Source organism: Equus quagga, chromosome 20 (assembly GCF_021613505.1).
Source record: "Equus quagga isolate Etosha38 chromosome 20, UCLA_HA_Equagga_1.0, whole genome shotgun sequence".
Classification (NCBI taxonomy): domain Eukaryota; kingdom Metazoa; phylum Chordata; class Mammalia; order Perissodactyla; family Equidae; genus Equus; species Equus quagga.
Window position 1 is genome coordinate 40,346,950 of NC_060286.1, and position 21,981 is coordinate 40,368,930.

General features: G+C 42.2%; 1 protein-coding gene across 5 annotated transcripts in view; it reads left to right on the forward strand.

Moving 5' to 3' along the window:
- The window catches only part of EML1 (EMAP like 1), a 166,118-nt gene that overhangs the window by 82,252 nt on the left and 61,885 nt on the right, over positions 1-21,981 (forward strand). For all 5 annotated transcript variants that reach the window (XM_046647537.1, XM_046647536.1, XM_046647538.1 and 2 more), the window contains exon 2: positions 10,397-10,579. In XM_046647537.1, the coding sequence (XP_046503493.1) occupies positions 10,397-10,579 (183 nt within the window). The remainder of the gene's footprint in view (positions 1-10,396; positions 10,580-21,981) is intronic.

Below are 21,981 nucleotides of genomic sequence, written 5' to 3' on the forward strand. Positions count from 1 at the left end.
GTGTGCATGCCAGTGTGTATGGGTGTGGTGTGTGTGTGCGTGTGTGTGTGCATGCCAGTGTGTATGGGTGTGGGGTGTGGGGTGTGCATGTGCGTGTGTGTGTGCATGCCAGTGTGTATGGGTGTGGGGTGTGCATGTGCGTGTGTGTGTGCATATGTGTGTGGAATTAAACATTCCAGAGATTTCGAGGAATTTCAGGGCTCCATGGGAAGTCATTATTGGCTTGATAACTGTGGTTAGGCAAAATGAAATTAGAATATATTTCAAGATAAAGTAATTAACACATTTCCTAAATACTCCATAGAGAATTTCAAGGCTGTCTCTTTCTGTAAGTGATTGTGCTCATTCTTCCTCTTTTGCTGCATTCATTATTCCTTAGCTGAAACCCAGCAGCTCACCTGAAATCCTGCTCTTCCTCCTGTATTTGGATCTAGGTTTCTCCCGTCCTCATATTACATCCAGAGCTGGGCTCTTTGCCAAGCTTGTGATTTGGCGTGTAGAGTTGGGGGCAGGGTGGGGACTGTTTCGTTGCTCTCTCATCCGGGTTCCTGTGTTTCTGTGATGGTTATTTGCTGGCCGGTCTCTCCTCTGCTAGACCAAGCGCCCTGAGGTTAGGAAGGTCGCAGTGTTCATTGCGTTGCCCGGCGCTAGGTCTGGCCCAGAAGGATGCTCAGTAACGTTTTATTGAACTGGATGGAAAGTTTGTTAGCTTTAAACTCCGTGTCATCTAAAGTCAACGTAGTCGCATGTTGCTTCTTAGGGTGATCTCATGTGTATTTTCTGGTCTCCAACACCACTATTTCACAACCTACGACTCATAAAAGATCTTTATGCCATTTCTTTCCAGATTTTCAGAGGCTCTGCTGAAGTTCCATTAATCAATAGGCCATGGCAGCATTTTTCTATCAGTCAAGGGCTGTTGAGGAATTCTTTCACAGTCAGGTATATGAGTGTTAGCTCGTGAGCCTCAGTTGAGAGAGGTTTACTGATGGATAGGGTCAGGTCTTGTAATTTTCTATGAAGTGATGAATTTCAGAGCTGGGGCTCAGGTGGCAGGTCCAGCCCAGGGATGAGCAAGACTCGGAGCTCCTGAATGACCCAGATGATCAAAGGAGAACCAGGAGTCTTAGACGCGAAATAAAACTGGAACCCTTTAGCCAGGAGTGGTACCAGGGCTGCGAATCTGACAGTAGGGCTGAAATCGAGACCTTAAAATGACCGAGGATATATTGCTGCTCTACACTGCCTGGTTTTTATTTCTTTTGTTGTTGGTTACTATAGAATGGTTCAGAGTATGACAATATAACTTCTCTGAAAACAGCGCTTAATGGGGAAAGCCAGCTTTTATATGGGATGTCTATCTGCAAATTATTGAGTGAAAGGTTGTTATTCCTTATTGATTACATGATTGGTTCTAAAATATTAAAACCTTGTAAAAAGATTTTTTCTAACTAGCATTTGTCTGATATTTTCAAAAAGGTGAAATGATGCAAAAATTCTCTGTATATTTTACTTGGTATCATGCAGGTCCCACTGGAGTTAATACTTGTCATTTGGATGGACAACATGATACGGTGAAAAGAGCAGAGGCTTTTCAGCTAGCCCTTGGCTTGCTGCTTTCTAGCTGCACGACTTTAGATGAGGTGGACCAGAAACTCAACTTCTCCAAGCTCATCTGTGAAATGGGGCTAACCCCTAAATGGGAGGATGTTATACAGACTGGAGATAATGCAGTGCGAGGCGTAGGATCTGATGCACAGTGGGTGGGGAATAAAGGGTAGCTGTTATTTTTTTGGTGCTGTCCTTATTATTTTAAATAATTAAAGAAAGAACATTAAGAACATCTCTGGATAAAGGGGACAGATTCTAAGTTAACCTTTTAAAATGAATAGGCCTCCTTTGACCTCCAGGAACATTACTCAGACAACATCTCCATATCACCAGAAGATTTATAGACTCAAGAGCCTGTTTTTATCTCTAGATAATGAGATAATCATATGAATGGAGGAAAAAGTGCACTTACCTCGCCTTTTCAGTAGATTAAAACAGACAAGTTACCTGAAGATCTTGTTGTGCCACTTTTTACTCTAAAAAGGTTATTAAAGTTAAAAGTCAGAGCTAGATGAAGATCTGGGGTAAAGGGAGAGCTACAAGGTCATCCTTTTGCCTGTGGAATCAGAGACGCTCAGCACCTGCCTGGACCCGTGATATCACTTGAAACGCAGAAAGAAGCCAGCATTTGGCTAGGTTCTCACGAGAGTCAAGTCAGAGATGGAGCCGTGGATGGAATTCTTGGTCCATCCTTTGGCCGCTAATCACGTGCTGTCATGCGAGAGGGCTTGTAAGGAACTATTCTCTGTCTTAAGATGAATGTCGTGTGTCCTCAGCTTGACCAGAGGTGCTCCAGAGGCAGAAATAGTAACTTTTCCTCTAGCCTAGGCCTCTCTCATGGGCCAACCATTGCACAGTACTCACAAAGTTTGTTCAATAACTATTGTTAATGTTGATTTCACTGAAGGTCCATGTTGGCTTTTTGCTATGATAGCACTAATATCAGGGCTGGCCCGTGGCTGAGTGGTTAAGTTCGCGCACTCCGCTTCAGTGGCCCAGGGTTTTGCTGGTTCAAATCCTGGGCGCAGACATGCCACCGCTCATCAAGCCACGCTGAGGTGGCATCCCACATGCCACAACTAGAAGGACCCACAACTAAAATATACAACTATGTACTGGGGGGATTTGGTGAGAAAAAGCAGGGGACAAAAAGGAAGATTGGCAACAGTTGTTAGCTCAGGTGCCAATCTTAAAAAGAAAAACCAATAATCTTAAGAACAATAAACTGTAATCATACTAAACTACCATTTGCGTTGAGCGTCTATTTGCCATCGTTCTATTAGATGTTTCATATGCATTAACATTTATCCTCACATGAACTTCAGGAGGCAGGTGGTCTGATTCCTGGAGTGGTCATTTGCCAAGGTCACAGAGCTAACAGGTGACGGACGCAGGAATTGAGCCCTGCCTGATTTGAATCTCAAAGTGCTCTTTCTGAAGCCCCAGGACCCAGACAGTCCAGTGCGGGTAACACGGGCAATCAGCCTTTCCAAGGACTCGTTTTCTGAGCCGTGTTTGGACATTGACAAAGTGCCCTGAGGCTGGAATTTGTAGCCCCCGGAACGTCTGAGGCATCTGCATTAAGGGCCTCACTCCGCTGCTGGGTTGGGTCCACCTGGGATTAAATCTCTTGTGTCCTTTGCCCCCGGGACAGTTTGCCCTGCATGATCGCCATCTGAGAGATAGTTACCTGATACTGACATAAAGGGACCTCTGCCTGTCCGTGTAAATAGAGCCCCATGCCTGCCTAAGGCAGTGAGCAGGTGCTCAGCCCCAGCCCGCAGTTCCAGCTCACACAGAGGTTTTAAAAACCCAAGAGAGGTAAAAATATAGAGAATATTGACAGAATGTGAAAATTTTGGAAAAAAGATAAAGCAGCTCTATTGTTAAAACTGTTTTAATGACGTCCATAGATACATTTTAGAGGTACAGGAACAAAAATTACTTTCAAATAAATAGTTTAAGGTGTTATTTGTGCTGGATTCCCAAGCCAATGAGATTTTCTTTGCTAGAATTCAGATGAACTCTGCCATTTTGTGCAGTGGCATCCTGTAAAACGTTCAGAGGTTGGGATTGACTTGTGTTGGTTAAACCAAGCTTTGGGTTTTGTTTTCATTATGCTAATCAGCCTTTTTCCCAGCTGAGTTGGAGAGTAAAGTCATCGAACAACACTGGCCTTCTCTGTGCACAAGAGGGTTAAGAACTTCAGAGAGCTCACGCTGCTGCCAAGAAGCCTCCCGGTCTATTCTTGAGCGTAATCACCTGCAGGGACAGAAGTAAGACGATCGGTTTCAGGTTAAAAGCGGTGATTCTGGCAGGATTTGAAAAGCACAAGGATTATGTCATGGGGGAAACTTCAGCAAACCTCACAAGTGGAGGTTCTCTCAAGGAGATTATACCTTGCAGTTTTTAATCACTTGCATTTGAAGGCAGATATTGAGCTGGTTGGGGTTTTGTTTTTTGGCAAAATTTTTAAATTAGACCTTTTTCTATATAAATTTGGCGCCATAATTAAAATAGAGTCTGATTTATGCAGTTTTATTAAAGCTATCTATAGCGCACACTGAGACCACAGTGATGCTATTTTGCATAATAAATTTTTAGAATGCAAGGCAAACCTGTCCTGTCTTACTTGGTGTTGTTGTATGATATTGATTTGAAAACGCAAAGGTGGACAATAGAGGCCAACTTATCCTCTTCAGTACTAAAGCCAATGGGTAGACTGCATCTCAGTTGAACTCTCAAAAAGTTACCTTATTGTTATGTTAACATTCAACAAAACTGACTTGTTCGAGACAATTCCATGTATTTTAACACAGTATAGATTCATCTAACGACTCCCACCGTCAGATACAAAACATTTCCATCACCCCCCAAAACTCCCTTGTGCTACGCCCCTACCCCAGCCCTTGGAAACCACTGATCGACCCTCCTTCACTATAGTTTTGTCTTTTGAAGAATGTCATATAAATGGAATCATACAGTGTATAACCTTTTGAGACTAGCTTCCCTCCCTCAGCATGAAGCCCTTGAGATCCATCCAAATTGTTACACATGTCAGTAGTTCATCCTTTTTATTGCTGAGTGGTATTCCATCGTATGGATGTACCACAGTTTATCTGTTCATCAGCTGAAGCACGTCGGAGCTGTTTCCAGTTTTTACCGAGTATGAATAGAGCCGCTATAAACATTGGTGTACAGGTTTTTGTATGAATGTGAGTGTTCATTTCTCTAGAGTAAGTACTTAGGGATTGCTAGGTTACATGCTAAGAACATGTTTAACTTTATAAAGAACTGCTAGACTGTTTTCCAGAGTAGCCATACCATTTCATGTGCCTGCCAGCAACAGAGGAGAGTTTCGTTTGCTCCACGTTCTCACAGCATTTGGTTTTGTCAGCGTTTTGTATTTGAATCACTCTAACAGGTGGGCAGTGATATCTCATTGTGGTTGGAGTCTGCGTTTCCCTAATGGCTAATGACGAATAGCTTTTCCTGTGCCCATTCGCTCTTTGGTCAAGTGTCTTTTTAAGTCTTTTGCCTATTTTTTAATTGGGTTGTTTGTTTTCTCACTGTTGGGTTTTGAAAGTTGTTTATATGTCTCAGTCAACAGGGAGATAGAGAGAAAAGGACATACCCACATACCCCGAGGCCCACCAGTATTCCTAACTGAAGCGGTATGAATCCTGCGTTAGGAGCACAAAGAATGGAGTATCTAGTTCTCAGAAGGGAAGGAGAGTGAGAAAGGATGTTCGCAAGTTCTTACCTCACAGTTTGACTTCTTTAAGGAGATATGTCTATGATATACGTTTTTTAAAGAGTTATACAGTGTTTTCTTCATAAAGGCTTAACAGTTTTAGATGTATGTGAGTGTTAATAAGTTCCTGGGTTCTCAGGTATTTAATATCTGCTGTTCTCTCTCAGAAGTGCCATAGACAGACTTGAGAAATATTTCTATGTATGAAGCAATTATCTTAGCAATTACCTAGAAAGTTTACAGAGCCTGAATTTAGAGGCAAGTTAGAATTATTTCCAGTAAGTAGAAGTTACAGGATGATAGATTTCAACTTCAAAAGCCATGATTATCTGAATATTCCTTATGCTTTCATATTACGATGCTTTTGTTTAAGTTGTTTCCTTTGCCTGGAACGCCATTCTTCTTGCTTTTCCACCTTGTCAATGTTTTTATCCTTCAAGACCAGCCCCTACTTGCTTCTTTTCTACAAATACAATTAATATCCCCTTCTCTGTGTTCACTTACCACTTTGTACATTTCTCAATTAGATAACCTATCAAATTGTTTTAGAATTTGTGGACATATGTCTTCTCCACTACACAGAGACCTTCTCAAGGATAACTGTGTGAATCGATCATCTTTATATCCCTAGAAACTAATTTGATGCATGCTTCATGGGAGATACCTGTTTACCCATTTATTCATTCATTTACCAAATATTTATTGAGTTCCTACTGTGTGTTACATATTGGCAACATAGAGCAGTGGACAAGTGGAAAAGATCCCTGCTTTCATGGGACTTACATCTTATTGATGTTTTTCAGAGGGCTGGCTTCTGATTTCGTTGATTTTCTTCATCGTTTGTCAGTGTTTTATCCCATTGATTTCCGCTCTTTGTTCTTTCCCTTCCTTTTGCTTGATTTGGGTTTAGTTTGTGCTTCTTTTTCTAGTTACTTAACATGATAGCTGAGAATCACTGATTTGAGAATTCTCTCCTTGTCTAATAAAGGGATTTTTTAAAGCTATTAATTTTCCTCAGAGACCTGCTTTAGCTACATCCCACACATTCTGATATATTTTCATTATCATTCAATTAAAAATATTTTGTAATTTCTCTTGTGATGTCTTTTTTGGCCTAATGGTTATTTAGAAGTGTGTTGTTTAATTTCCAAATATTTGGAGTTTTCTTGGTTCTCTTATAGTTTTTTTTATTTCAAATTTAATACCATTGTCAGAGAACATGCTATTTCAATCTTTAAGTTTATTCAGGTCTGTTGTATGGCCCAGAATATGATGTGTCCTGGTAAATGTACCATGTGTACTACCATTGTTGGGTGTATTTTTCTGTACATATCAATTAAGTCAAGGTGCTTTATAGTGTTGTTCAAATCTTCTTGTCTTTACTGATTTATTTTACTAGCTGTCCCATGAGTTGCTGGGAGAGCGGTGTTAAAATCTTTAGGAATAATTGTGGAATTGTCTGTTTCTCACTTCAATTCTGTCTGTTTTTGCTTAATGTATTTTAAAGCTCTATTATTTGGCAGGTTTATGATTGTCTTCTCTTCCTGATAAATTGACTCCTTTTTCATTATGAAATGGCCCTCTTTATTTCTGGTAATACATTTTATTTGACATCTATTTTATCTGATGTTAATATTGCCACTCCAGACTTCTTAAGCTTGCTGTTTACATATTATGTCTTTTTCTCCATTCATTTACTTTCAATCTATCTGTGTACGTATTTAAAGTGTGTAGGGGCCGGCCCAGTGGCATAGCAGTTAAGTTCGCGCCTTCTGCTTCAGCAGCCCACAGTGCACCAGTTCAAATCCCAGGTGCGGACGTACGTACCACTCAGCAAGCCATGCTGTGGTAGGTGCCCCACATATAAAATAGTGGAAGATGGGCACAGATGTTAGCTCAGGGCCAACCTTCCTCAGCAAAAAGAGGAGGATTGGGGCGTGGATGTTAGCTCAGGGCTGATCTTCCTCAAAAATAGAAAAAGTAAAAATAAATAAATAAATAAGTAAATAAAGTGTGTGTCTTGTAAACAGCATATAGTTGGGTCTTTTTTTTTCTGACATTCTCTACCTTTTAATTGATGTGTTTAATGCAATTATTGCTTTAATGTATAATATTTAATGTAATTATTACTGTGTTAGGTTTGGGTTTATGATTTTACTTTTTTGTTTTCTAATTGTCTCTCTTTTTTATTCCTCTCTTCCTCTTTTCCTTCCTGTTTTTGGATTATTTGAATCTAGAATTTCAATTTGATTTCTCTGTTAGTTTTAGGTGTACTTCTTTGCATTATTCTCTAGCAGTTCCCTAGAGATTAAACTTTTCATAGATCCCTTACAGTTAAATGTATGCCTCATGTAAAATATTAAAATCTTGCAAGCTTATAGATTCATATTTGCCCCATCTTTTATGGTATGGTAGTTATATGTGTTACACATACATAGCTTATAAGTCCTATAAGACGGTGTGATAATTTTTGTCTTAAAGAGTTTAAAGGTTTATAAGAACATTAAGAGGAAAATGCAAAAGCAGAAAAAAGGTCTTGAGCTCATTCAGATATTTATCATTTCCATTGCTCTTCATTATTTTCTGAGGCTGTGAGTTATAGTCTTATGTAGTTTCCCTTTACCTTGAAGAATTCCTTTGACATTTCTTATAATGCAGATCTACTGGCAATGAATTCTTCCAGTTTTAGTTTATCCCAAAATGCCTTTATTTTGCCTTCGTTCTTGGAGGATATTTTTCCTGGCTATAGAATTCTGGATTGAATTTTCTTCATTTTGGTACTTTAAAGATGGTACTTCTGGTCTCCATGGTTTATGACAAGAAGTCAGCTATTACTCAGATTGTTGTTCCCCTGTATTTAATATGTCATTTTTCTCTTGCTCCTTTCAAAATGTGTGCTTTATCTTTTGGTTTTAACAGATGGATTATGACATACCTTGAGGAGAGCTTCTTGGTGTTTATTCTGCGTGGTGTTTGTTTAGCATTTTGTAATTTTACGTTTCTGTCCTTCATAGATTTCGGGATGTATGGGGACGTTATTTTTCAGATATTTTTTCTGCCCTGTTCTCTCTCTCCACATATTGCCATTAAGTGTATGCTGGACTGTTTAAGATCTTTTGACAAGTCCCTAAAGCTCTGTTGGATTTTTTTTTTTTTTTTAGTTTTTTCTCTGTGTTCTTCACCTTGAATACTTCCTATCGATCTCTCTCCTGTTTGCTTAGTCTTTCTCTGTCATATCCATTCAGCTGTGAAGTCCATTTTCAGTGAATTCTTTACTTCAGAAATCATATTTTTTCAGTTCTAGAATTTCCATTGGTTCATTTTTTTGTTTCTATTTCTCTGCCAACACTTGCTACTTCTCTACTGAACTTTTCACTCATTGAAAATATACTTATCTTACCTGTAGAGGGGATAGTCATAATATCTGTTTTAAATCCTTATCTTGTAGTTCCAATGTTTTGTTCATTTTGGAATTGAACTCAATTTATTGTCTTTCCTCTTGAGAGTGTGTTCTGTTTCTTGCTTCTTAGTATGTTGTCTCCCGGACATCAAGAGTGTCACGTTGTGAAGATTCTGTGCTCTGTTATTTTTCTCTAATGAGTGTTGTTTCCTTTGTTTCACTGGAACCCTTTCTTGGCTGGGCTTGAGCTACAAACTCTTTTTCGAGTCTGTTCCACGTACGTGTGATTCACAGTCAGAGATATGAAGAAGGCAAGTTTGGGGATCCCCTCTCTGGCTTTTTCCCTCCTGGGATTTCCTTGCTCTCTTCAGTGTTCACAGTTTTCAGACTTCACTTTTTGGTTTTCTAAGGATGAAAAGACTTTGGGGTTTTCCATGCGTGCCCTCACCCCCATTGTGTGCACCACTTAGGCTCGGGCTAAAAGCCATGAAAGAGAGAATTTACTTGTATAGTTCCCCATCTGCCCGTCTCCAAGTGAGTGTGGGACTCCCCACCCGAGTCTGTAGGCTTGCGTCCACCCTCCAGTACCTTCAGGTTGTTGTTTTTGTTTTATTTCCAGGCTTAATAATTGCTTTCTGCAGGGAGGGTGCTATCCGAGAGGGGTCTGTCATGAAAGCAAAAGCAACCCCATAATGCTTACATTTTAGTTGGGAGATGAAGACAATAAACAACAGTAAACAAACAAAAAGATGATTATAGCTCCTAATAATGCTGTGAAAGAGAGAAATAAGGTTGACGTGATCAACAGTACCAACTTTAGATAAGGTTGTTAGGAAGGTTGTCTGAAGAGTCCCCACTTGAGTTGAGACCTGAAGAATACGAGAATTTGGTCGTGCCAAAAGCTGGTTGAGAAATGTTTCAAGCAAAGGCAACAGCAGATACAAAAGCCCTAAGGTAGGAGAGAGAGGTCAGTATAGCTGGAGCATGGTAAGTGAAGGGAAGAGTGATATAAAACGAGGTTGGAGAGGCAAGGAAGACCACCAAGGGCCCGGTGGACCTTGATAAGGAATTGGGAATTAATGATTGTATACAAGAAACTATGATTACCACGGCCATAAGGGTATGCTTACAAAAAGACTCGCCCATTTATGTGGCTTTGTCAGAGTAGTCGTCCTTAGAAGTCTTGACTGGTGGATAGTATGGCCTTGAGATTATCTCACCTTACCTGTCAGTAGGCACTGTTGGAAGAGAAGTCGGAAGACCATGACACAGTGCCTTTCTACCATGTGTGGGAACTTGAAGTAGGTAAATTCTAGTATCCCCTCTATCTCTGAGGTTCTCCGACATCGCGGAAAAGAAAATAAGTTGGCCAGCATCTAGAAAAATATAATGGCAATTAAAACCACAGTTTAAAAAGAAGTGAAAAGCACAAACGTAGAGAATGAGAAGGCTGTAGGAGAGCGAAGCGTTGTACTTCTACATAGTAAACGATTTCACGTGATCGCTGCAGACGAGCCGCTGCCTTTGTTTTTAAAGATTATTATGTTATAGCAATGTGCCAGTATATGTGTATGGTCTGATTTCTCTCGGGGGCCTTTCGCTCACTTGCTCCTTCCTTTCCTTTGGTTTAGATGACAGCGCTTCTGCGGCGAGTAGCATGGAGGTAACAGACCGCATCGCCTCCCTGGAGCAGCGAGTCCAGATGCAAGAAGATGACATCCAGCTGCTCAAATCGGCTCTGGCCGACGTGGTCCGGCGGCTGAACATTACGGAGGAGCAGCAGGCCGTGCTTAACAGGAAAGGACCTACCAAAGGTGGGCGTTTTAGATACCTGGGAACAGCCGTAGAGTGGTCTCATTGGAGATTCTTGCTCTAGCAGATACATTGTATTCTTTCATGTTGACAGAGAACCAAAACTGAGAATAACAATGAAACAATGTTAGCGTTGTCAAAATCATCACAGAAACAGGGACAGTATTTTTTGGCTTGACGTTGGTGAACTGTATCGCCCGGCGGTGTACATCAGCAGGTCATCAGTAAGTGCTTGTGGAGTCGAGAAAGGAACGTCCACAAGGGACTGGAGAACAATTTTTTATCAAGACTCTGGGATAGAGTTAACTTGTAAAAAACCCACAATCCTTTGGGCGCCTCTTGGAGGCTGTTCCACGTAAAAACTTCTGATAACTGGCATCTCTTTCTCCGTACTCATCTTATGCTATCATTCAGTTTGGCACAGCAAATGCTTAATTGGTCATATGCCACGTGCAAAGCTCTGAGCCAAGGACTGGGGCCCAGCGGGGGCAGGCCCCTTCCTGAGGAGCTCAGAATGCTGAGATTTATCATAATATCCCCCCTTCTAGACAGTAAGCTCCTCTTGGGCAAAGGCTCCTCTTTCTTTTGCATCTCCTTCTGTGCTATCCATGAGAAAGTAACCTCCTACAGAATTCCAGATCTCATGGATTTCTGGCAAATTTAAATCACCATTTCATTTCCATGTGGCGCCTGGAAACAAAACATCAAAAAGCAGTATTTGTGTTTGAAGTAACTTTGTAGTGACCCTCTTCTTAAAACTTTGGGAAAACAACCCCTCATAAAAGCTTCTATCCTGCTGGCTAGTACCCTGATGTCTACTTGCAGCCGACAGGCATTGCTCATCTTTTGCTGGAATCGCTTTTCCTCGTGGCTGGCTCTAGAAAACAGAATTCATCCTGGCTGTAAAATTCCTTTGGTTAGAACATTTTGAGATGACACTATGTAAATGTCCCTTTAAAATTAACTTCCTTTTTTTTATTTAGACTTAACAAATTCTTTCACAGTTACCATATTTTCCTTGGAGTCGGGAGAGGGTACTGTCTGATGTTGCATATGTTCGTTTTTTCTGAAGCTCTTGGCTGCAGTTTCACACATCTGTGGAAAGAAATCTATATCTCGTGCTTCAGGACAATTATCACCAGCGTCATGTGAGATGTACATGCTGGGCGTTGCCTACATTTTGAATATTCTTTTTAAGTCATCTTTTTCTCCTAAGTTACAAAGCGCTTAGGGTATTTTAAATAGAAACCAGGTTATTTTAGGTCTTCTTGCCCTACTCGGTTCTCCAAAAATAATCCTGATGACTACTGTATCCTAAAGGGCACATTTGAAGTAGTTGCTTTATATTAAACTTCAGACTTCGAAAACTTCTTTATTTTTAGAAAATTAGGGGAAAAAATAATACAAGAGGGATTGCCCAGGAGTTTTCTTTTCTTGATGAAGAGTGAAGTGTGATTTTTATAAAACTTCCTGTAAGAGAAATAGTTTTTTTTCCTAGTTATAACTGATGTTTCTTTGTAACATTCTTTTCATAAGTGAAAATAAATCAAAACGTAGTAGCCAGAAGGTCACACCAAGAAATAGAGAAAAGGTCCTAAGGAGGTCGGTGAGCGGGTGGTGTCCCCGAATGGAGTGGGCGTGGTTTTCCCTGCTCAGCTGCCTGAGCTTGAAGGACGATGGATGAGGGGAGGAGGAGAGCGACTCCATCAGATGCTCTGGGTTGCTGCTCCTCCTTCAGCGAGCGCCGTGTTGGTACTGGCTTGTGTACCCCTATCTCAATAGCTGGCACTCTGTAGCCGTGGTTTGGTTGGGGAATCTGTTAGACAAGATGGATTTTAAGCAAACCTCCTTCGGTTTATAAAAGCTCACATCATTGTTATCACTTTACAATATTTTAGCTGGCTGTCCTAATACAGCCCCGAAGTAGACTGGACACATGGCATTCTAATTTTTAAATGTTAAGTGATTTTTTCCCCCCAAGGTTAATAGTCAGAAGCTTAGGGCTCAGTGTTTTGTGTTTTGGGTGTACATCATTGTGCTGCCTGCCCAGTGACAGGGAGGGCTGTGCCACAAAGAAACAGGGCAGCTTGGAAGACAGTGAGCATTCCGAGGAGTCCGTGTGGTTCAGCTCCAAGCAAGTGCCTGGGAGCGCTGCGTCTGTGCTGGAGCCGTCCCTCCGTGTTAGCCGGCAGTGTCCGCTCCCTGGGTCAGTATTGCCTGCGAGGCTGTGGATAAGAATCCTAATTCCTTTCCACAACAGGACTTCACTGATTAGAAACAAGTTATCGTGCCCTCTAAGCTTTGACTCACTGTATCGCTCTTCATATGACTTAACTAGTACAACAATGAGAACTGCGGTCTCGTGAAAATAATGCACTCATAGATCAAGTTCAAGGCTTATTGGGATGGGGAAAGATTGTGGCCAGTCCCATAAAATGCGGGGCCTGTGGACGTGCGGTTTATGTAGGGGGACGTCTGTCTCAGACTCTACTTTTGCTTGACAGCATTTTCCCGTCCCTAGGATCGGCTCTTTATACTAAGTATCCGACTCTTCTTAACCCAGTGATACTGCCCTGGGTTTTAGGATCCACTCAGTCTGCATCTCAGCTCCCCAAACTTGCCTATTCTCCTTTTCCTTTGCATTTGTGTTTTTTTAAATATTAAGAGCCGGCTGCCCTGTCATGCATCTTAACCCTAGAGAGCCTCGGCCTGCTGATTGGCTTTGTCCGTGTTGGATGTTCTTGGATGGGAAGATTCGGAATGTTTTAATTATGCTGAGTGTCGGTTACCATATCGTGGGGAAAAGAGAATCAAATAGTTTATGGAGGCGTATGTTCTTAAAATTCTTGCTGATGTTGAAGTTTTTTCAGTGTTGTGGTTGGAGAGAGAGCAATAGTCACTGCTGACAGAACGCAGTGGATGGACCCCCTTATATATTGTTATTGTGAGTGTAAATACAGAAACATGCCTGATGGGAAAAGGAGTTCATTGCAGCATGAGGCACAATGGAGAAAAACTAGATGGGAAACAGCAGAGGCAAAGCACGCAATAGGGGTATGGCCAGAACACTGTGACACCTGTATGGTTGATGCTGTGTCATCTTTAAAAATATTGGTGTTGGGGGCCGGCCCAGTGGCACAGCGGTTAAGTTCACATGTTCCACTTCGACGGCCCAGGGTTCACTGGTTTGGATCCCGGGTGCAGACATGGCACTGCTTGTCCAGCCATGTTGTGGTAGGCGTCCCATGTATAAAGTAGAGGGAGATGGGCATGGATGTTAGCTCAGGGCCAGTCTTCCTCAGCAAAAAGAGGAGGATTGGCAGCAGATGTTAGCTCAGGGCTAATCTTCCTCAAAAAAGAAAAAAATGGTGTTCTTGGTAACAACAGGGAAAATGCTTATGCATGGCCTTAAGAGTCAAAAAACAGGATATAAAACTGTATATACTGTATAGTTTCAGCTAAATAGATAAAGTGCATGCAAAGGCTGGAAAGAGGTATACCGAGAGTGATTGCTGGCTTCTTTCTTTTTTTCTGAGTGGTAGGATTATGATTTATTTTCTTTTTTATACTTTTAGTTGGTTCTTAAATGTTCTTTGGTGTGTGTTCCTTAATAAGCAGGAGAAATTTATGTCTTAAAAGTGACTCCTTTCTTCCCACGGAATCTGGTCTGTGCTGCACTGAGATCGACAGCAAGGCTCGGGCAGATTCCGAGGCTGGAGTTTGCACACCTGTGTTCTCAAGAAGACAGGAATCGTGGTGTGGAGTCGCATGCAAACTAGATCCATTGCACAGAAGCACGGCTCATTTCCACTTCAGTGCCAGGGAGCATTACAGGATTTTAATGTAAAATGAAGGTGAAAATAGAGTCATTGTCCCATGTCTGGGGTTGTCTGCTTGTCATGCATTAACTAGCGAGCAGTTCATATTTCTCATTTTAAATTTTTCTTGTGTGTTCAGACCGTAATTCAGCAGCTTGCCTTTTGGAAAACTTTTATATACCTTTTGCAAACTTTTTATTGGTTATGTTAATAGCCTCATTAATAGCAGATCAGACAATTACTAAATATAACCAAGAACCTGCTGTTGGAGATCCCATAAGGAGATAGGTCCTACTGTTCCAGGGCCTGGAAACCTCGTCTCAGAACTTTGCCTCTGCAACCGCCGTTGGAAGCAGATTATGGAGCATCTTTATGGAGCCTCTGCTACATTAACACTTAACCCCGATATTCAAAATAATACTTGTAGCCACTGTTTATTGATTGCCTAGCTGCTGAACTTTGCAAGAGATATTTTAAATATATTTGCTCATTTTACCTCTCCACAGTTCTTTGAGTTAGGTCTTATTATGCCCATTTACAGGTGAGAAGCAGCCTCTAGGAGATTAAATAATTTGTCCCAGATTACACAACTAGTCAGGGAAAATCTGGGACTGGACCCCAAGGCCTGGCTGGACATGTGTTCTTTCTGCCATCTGTGTTGCTTTGCTGTGCACACTTCTTAGCAATATTATTTAGATTAGCATTAATTAAACCTAATATTTAAGAAATGACTTGAAATGAGAGTTCTTTTCTCACAGTTTAATTTGATTTGCAAAGTATCCCAAATACAATAGGTCGTATTCAGCACATAATTGTGTGAAATATTATGCGATGGTCCCTTCACAAATTTTATTAGATAGGTGCAACTAACAAATTAAAAATTTTTAAGCTCTTTGCAATGAGTGAAATTAATGAATAATAAACTTAGTTCTTGGGGCCGGCTCGGTGGCGCAGCGGTTAAGTTCGCACGTTCCGCTTCTCGGCAGCCAGGGGTTCGCTGGTTCGGATCCCGGGTGCGGACATGGCACTGCTTGGCAGCCATGCTGTGGTAGGCGTCCCACGTATAAACTAGAGGAAGATGGACACGGATGTTAGCTCAGAGCCAGGCTTCCTCAGCAAAAAGAGGAGGACTGGCAGTAGTTAGCTCAGGGCTAATCTTCCTCAAAAAAATAAATAAATAAATAAATAAATAAACTTAGTTCTTTATCCTGGTTAACCAAAATTAGACAGCAGTTTTTTTCCTCTCTCTCTTGTCTCCTGTGCTTTCTCCTTATGTTTTGCCTTACAAATTGGTAATTAAAGAAAATAACTTTTGCTTTCTTTTAGATGGACCACACTGTAGTTTCTTGCGTTTTTCTCATTAATTGCCCTCCTCAGTTTAGATAGGCATTCTTTAGTGATTTATAGAAAAAGTTCAGTAGGTATATTCAGTTTTTTAGAGACTAAGAAAGATTGTTTTTAAACTTTGTGTTATGAAAATGTTCAAATGTATGTAAAAGTAAAAAGAAAAATACCTTTTTTTTTTAACCTGGCTTCATTATTTATCAACATGTGGTCAATTTTGTTTCATTTATTATCCCCCAACCCCGGACCTCCCCTCACCCCATTAGGATTATTTTAAGGCAAATCCAATACATCGTATCATTTTATTTATAAATATGTCAGAATGTGTTTCTAAGATATTAGGACTTTCTTTTTAAAAATCCACAATACCATTATCGCACTTAATATAATTCCTTGATATCAAGTCAGTATTCAGATTTTCCCAGTTGTTTAATAATTGACTTTTTATAGCAGCTTTATTCACATAACATAAAGTTGAGTTATAATTCACATAAGATAAAATTCACTGTTTTAAAGTTCACAATTCATTGGTTTTTACTATGTTCACAAAGTTCTGCAGCCATTCCCACTAATTTTAGACCATTTTCATCACCCAAAAAGATACCCCCATACCCAGTACCAATCATTTCTTTTTTTTTTTTTTTTAAAGATTTTATTTTTTCCTTTTTCTCCCCAAAGCCCCCCAGTACATAGTTGTGTATTCTTCGTTGTGGGTTCTTCTAGTTGTGGCACGTGGGATGCCGCCTCAACGTGGTCTGACGAGCAGTGCCATGTCCGCGCCCAGGTCTCGAACCAACGAAACACTGGGCCGCCTGCAGCGGAGCGCGCGAACTTAACCACTCGGCCACGGGGCCAGCCCCCCAATCATTTCTCATTGCTCCCTCCCCCACCCTTCTAGCAACCATCAGTCTACACTGTCTATGGATTTGCCTGTTCTGGGCATTTCATATAAATGGAATCATGTATTATGTGGTCATTTGCCACTGTCGTCTCTCACTTAGCATAATGTCTTCCAAATTCATCCATGTCTCAGCAAGTGCAGCACTTCATTCTTTTTTATGGCTGAATAATATTCTGTTGTATGGATATGCATTAACGTATTGTTTATCTGCTCATCAGTTGATGGACATTTGGGTTGTTAATGCATGACTTTTAGCAATCAGTTCATTAATGTCTCTTTTGCCTGTGTATTTCCATTATATTGATTTTTCAGTGTTCCAGAATTCTTGCACTACTAGACCCATGCCTGAGAATCAAATAAGTAAACATGGTACCACGGGCCGCCTCATCTACCTGCCAAACAATATGTTAAAACCTGATTCATGTGCATTTTGATAATTTCAAAATCTCTTTCAAATGATATAATGAGAGTTAGGATTTTAAATCTGCGGTAGGTCTTCTGACTTCTGGCACAGTAGATGAAAGGCGACATGTCTACACGCCGTTCCATACCTTGTTCCTTTCACTGCAGTGTGTAGCGATCTGCTCATCCCTTTTACGGCTGCCTAATACTCCACTGTGAGCGTGTACCGCGGTTGATTCAACCAGCCCCTGTTGGTCGTCTTTTATTTTACAAATAACGCCACACTGATTGGCCCTGTGCATACGGCATTTTGTATTTTTGCCAGATTGTCTTTAAGATAGATTCCTGGTAGTAGGATAGCTGGATCAAAGAATAAATGCGTCTGTGATTTTGCTACATATTGGTGATAGGAAACTTCCCCAGCGCTTAAGTAATGATCAACTTTGTCTTAAAATTTAGCAAAAACAGGTTGTCTTCCCCAATTCCAAATATAGACAATTTAGAAATAGATAATTAGGAGTCCTAAGTTCATAATGGTCAGATAGGCTAAAATCAAACTTTGGATTTCTACACATCATCACATACACAGTCGTGGTTTGCATAATTAAATTTATCTTGAAACCTAACAGGATGTTTTACTTATCAAATATTGCACATTGAGTTATTAATATGATGTAAGTTTAAAGGGGGTTTCCTGATCTTTGATTATAACTTAATATCAATATCATAATATTAAACATTAGTAGATTTGACTAGCTATACTTGAATTTCTATATTTACATCAACTGTAGTTTTGAAAATGTATTATTGTGGATGGCACCTCTTAAAGTCTGGGTATTTCAATCCTACCATTTAGAAAAATGAAAAAAAAATCTCATTTCAGACTCAATTGTGAATGTTTAGACCTGCGATGCTGAATGCCTGTGTTAGAGCCAGAGGTTTCCAGTTACCACACTGCGGAGTCATTCGGCAGGGAATTTAACTCGAGGTGGTTCATGGGGACCTTATATTAAATGGTGTGCACAGTAGCAGGAAGCGGCTGGCCGTAAATACTGCACGTGTGATGGATCTGTGCCTCCCCACCAAGGCCTGTCCACTTCGGACTTGCGGCTCGGCTCCCTTCACTTCCGGGGGCTTGGCAGGTATAAGAATTTACGTAGAGCGGCGAAGTCACGTAGAAACTCGGATGTTGCTTTTCAGAACACTCTCCTCACATGAATTAGGACCACAGATCTCAAAGCGGGAAGAGACATCCTTAGAGCGTTCATAGACTAAAGCTGCTACTTTATGCGTTAGGAAAACAGGGCCTGGGGGTCTTGCCTGGTTACCCTGCCTGTTGGGGACACACTGGGTCTGGCACCTGGGTCCCCCACTCCCAGACCTGAGCCCCTTCCCCTCTGCTTTCCCACCCCCCCTGACTTTGCCTGGGCACAAGGACAAAAGCCTCTGTTGATCGGATGAGAACCGGGGTCTTCTGCCTCTCCATGTGTGTGCTGGATGCAGCCGTAGGCGCTCGCTGGATCTGATCTCCCTTGGGCGCCTTCAAGCATAACTGAAACGCTGCCCTTAATTCTTCTCACATGGCACTCAGAACACTAGATTGCAGCCTGTTGTCCCAAACAGACCGTTGTATCATCTGTTGCAGCCATGGGATCACAGCTACTACTGCTCGTGTGCCTGCTGCATGCCGGGCACCGTGCTAGCGACTCTCCGCTCCTCATTCCTATTCCTCACAGCAGCCCTGCGAGGGGGGCACCCCTGCCCTTTATTACAGAGAAGCCGAGGCTTGGGAAGGTAGGTGACTTCTCCCAGGCTACATAATTAAGCCGAGTTGAGAGTGATCCGGTCCTGTCCTGTCTAAGACTCTGCCCTTTGTTCCTCTGCTCCTCCGCCTCCCTCGAGATTTGAGATTCCAGCCATCGTAACAGCCCTCCAGTGACCGTGTTCTAACACACCTCATTTATCACTCATTCTCCTTCATGTGAGAAATTCTCCTTTCGGTGCTTTATGTCTATGTTTTGCCCCTAGGAACAATTAAAATGTTATTAAAAAACAAAACCAAACCCTTTTATGAACCAGAAGAACGTCTTATAACTTCGTGTCAGCCAGAAGCTCGGCATTCATTTATTTTCGCACCTGAAGAGCAGGACGTTGTGTTTGAGCCTTCCCTGGTGCTATTTCTCTTCTGCAGTTCGAAAGATCGCTTGTTGAAAAGTGACTCATTGCAGCCGCTCCAGGGTGCTGCTGGCCTCGGGATCCGCCTGGCTGCCTAACTGGAGCTGGGCGTGGAGTCCAGGCCACTCAAAAGCACGTGGACAGAGTGTGGAGAGAGGTCTAGGTGACACCCCCAGCACAGACGTCTACCACCCACTCTAATTGGGAAAGTAAGACTCGCCCACCTGAATCAACAGTGTCTGCTCAGGGGCTAGATTGTGAGGTACACACTGGGTAATCGACGTCAGAGCGAGGGGCCACCGGGGAGGGCTGGAATAACGAGAAGAGAGTGGAACGAACCCGCGGTCCTCCATAGTGGTCCCCGGAGCAGCGGCAGCATCGCCTGAGAACTTGTTAGGAGTGCCCGTTCTCAAGCCCCGTCCCCGACCTTGTGAATCAGAAACTCTGGGGGTGTGACCCAGCGATCTGTACATTAACCCGCCTTCCAGGGGATTCTGCTGCGCTCAGGTTTGCAGACCTGACAGAAACAAAGCTAAGGAGGGGGGAATGAGCTGGGACTTTTTTGTTTGCTGTTGTTTTGTTTATTTCTGTGGTGGACACTGAAGAGTGGGGTCACCGTGGGAAAAATACAGTTGGACGGAGAGAATGAGAGCAGATCACTGAGGCCGTCAAAGAACGAAATCACGAGTGGCAAAGTGGCGGGGAGGCGCGGCAGCCCAGGAATCAGGAAGCTTGCCCTCTCCCTTCCCTTCTCCAGGCCTGGTTGTGAGGTGGGAGCCGGGCCAGACGTGTCGTGTCCCGATTGGACGAGCTGGTGCATTTCAAGTTGTTTCCACTCTGCCTGACGCCAAGCACTCAGTGGCTGCTATCATTTCTGTGATTCCATTTTACCTTGGTTTTGGCGACTGTTAACGTGGTACAGGATCGTCAGTGAGGGACGTGAAGACGAGAGGCTTTAAGGAGATTAGCCTGGGCAGAGCCCTCAGACCGATCCTCGGTTGTAGGAGCTGTGCTGGGGCAGCGGCTGGATAGACAGCAATAGTGAGAAGGAAGGGCGGACACCCAGCAACGTTGTGCTCATTTTCTAGAGTTGCCGTAACAAATTACCTCAGACTACATGGCTTAAAACAGCAGAAATTTACTCTCTCGTGGTTCTGGAGACCAGAAGCCCGAAATCAACATCACCAGGCTGAAATCCAGGTATTGGCAGGGTCGCTTGCTTCTGGAGCCTCTGAGGGAAGATGGTTCCATCCCTGTCTCCTCTTCTGGTGGCCGCCAGCCATCCTTGGTGCTCATTGGCTTATAGACTCGTCACTCCAATCTCTTGTCTTCGCTGGCATTCTCCTCCTTGTGTGTCTTCACATGAGCTTCTTATAAGGACACCAGTCATTGAATCTAGGGCCCACCCTAATCCAGCATGACCTTGTCTTAACTAATTACATATGCAAAGACCCTATTTCCAAATAAGGTCACATTCTGAGGTTCTGGGTGGACATGAAGTTTGGGGGACACTGTTTAACCCAGTACATGTATTAAAAAAAAAAAAACATAATGGAGACTGAAATGGTAGGTGAAGTAGAGAGAGAAGGTAGAGATGAGGTGAAGATGGTATTTCTTTCTACTTGGGAGAAGGGTCTGCCCTGGCAGAGAAGGGACCTTAGCAAGGAAGGCAGATTGTGTGTGCGAGAGAAGATTAAGAATTTTGGTGTTAGTGCTGCAGGGTTTCCACTGGGGAGTGTTAGCTCCCAGCTCTGGGTAGGCCCACACTTGGAGCAGGTACTCACGAAACGAGGAGAGAGAGATCGTGGAAAGAGTGGAGGGTGTCGTGCTCTGGCCGGAGGGGACTGACTGTGGTTTTTCCACTTTCCTTCACATTAAAAAAAGAAGGAAGCCCGGGCCTCCACCTTAGGGACTGAAAAGTGTCAGTGTACTAAAAATTTGGCATTCTTTGCAGTTTTGTCATTGGCAATGTTTTTAAGAGCCTAAATTGAGGCAGATTTAATTCTGTAATGAACGAAATAAATTAAATTCTGCTAGCATTTTTTAATAAATTTTTATTTTAGAATAGTTTTAGATTTACAGGAAACTTGTTAGTACAGACAGTCCCTGTACACCCTACACTCAGCTTCTGCTGTTACTAACATACAATTCGTATGGCACAGTTGTCACAACAATGGACCAATATTGATATATTAGTTTTAATTAAAGGCATACTTTATTTGGATTTCCTTAGTTTATCCCTCATGTCCTTTTTTCGTTCCAGGGTCCCATCCAGGATTCTATTTAGTCATCCTGTCTGCTTAGGCCCAGTTTCTCAGATTTTCCTTATTTTTGATGACCTTGACAGTTTTGAGGAATCCTGGTTATATGGTTCATTGACTGTCCTTCAGTTTGAGTTTTTCTCATGGTTAGACTTGGGTTGTGGTTTTTAGGGAGGGAGACCGTAGAGGTAAAGTGACATTTTCATCACCTCATTTCAAGGGTACGTGCTGTCAACATGACTTCTCACTGTCGGTGTTGACCTTGATCCCCAGGCTGCGGCAGAGTGGGCCAGGTTCCTCTGCTGGGAAGTGACCCTCCCCTCTTCCATACTGTCCTGTTCATAAGGAAGTCACTGTGCGCAGCCCACACTTAAGGATGAAGGATTATGCTCCACCTCCTTGAGGACGAGGTATCCACATAATTGTTTGGAACTCTGCATGGGAGATTGATCTCTTCTCTCCCATTTAGTTATGTACTCAATCATTTATTTATATCAATGTGG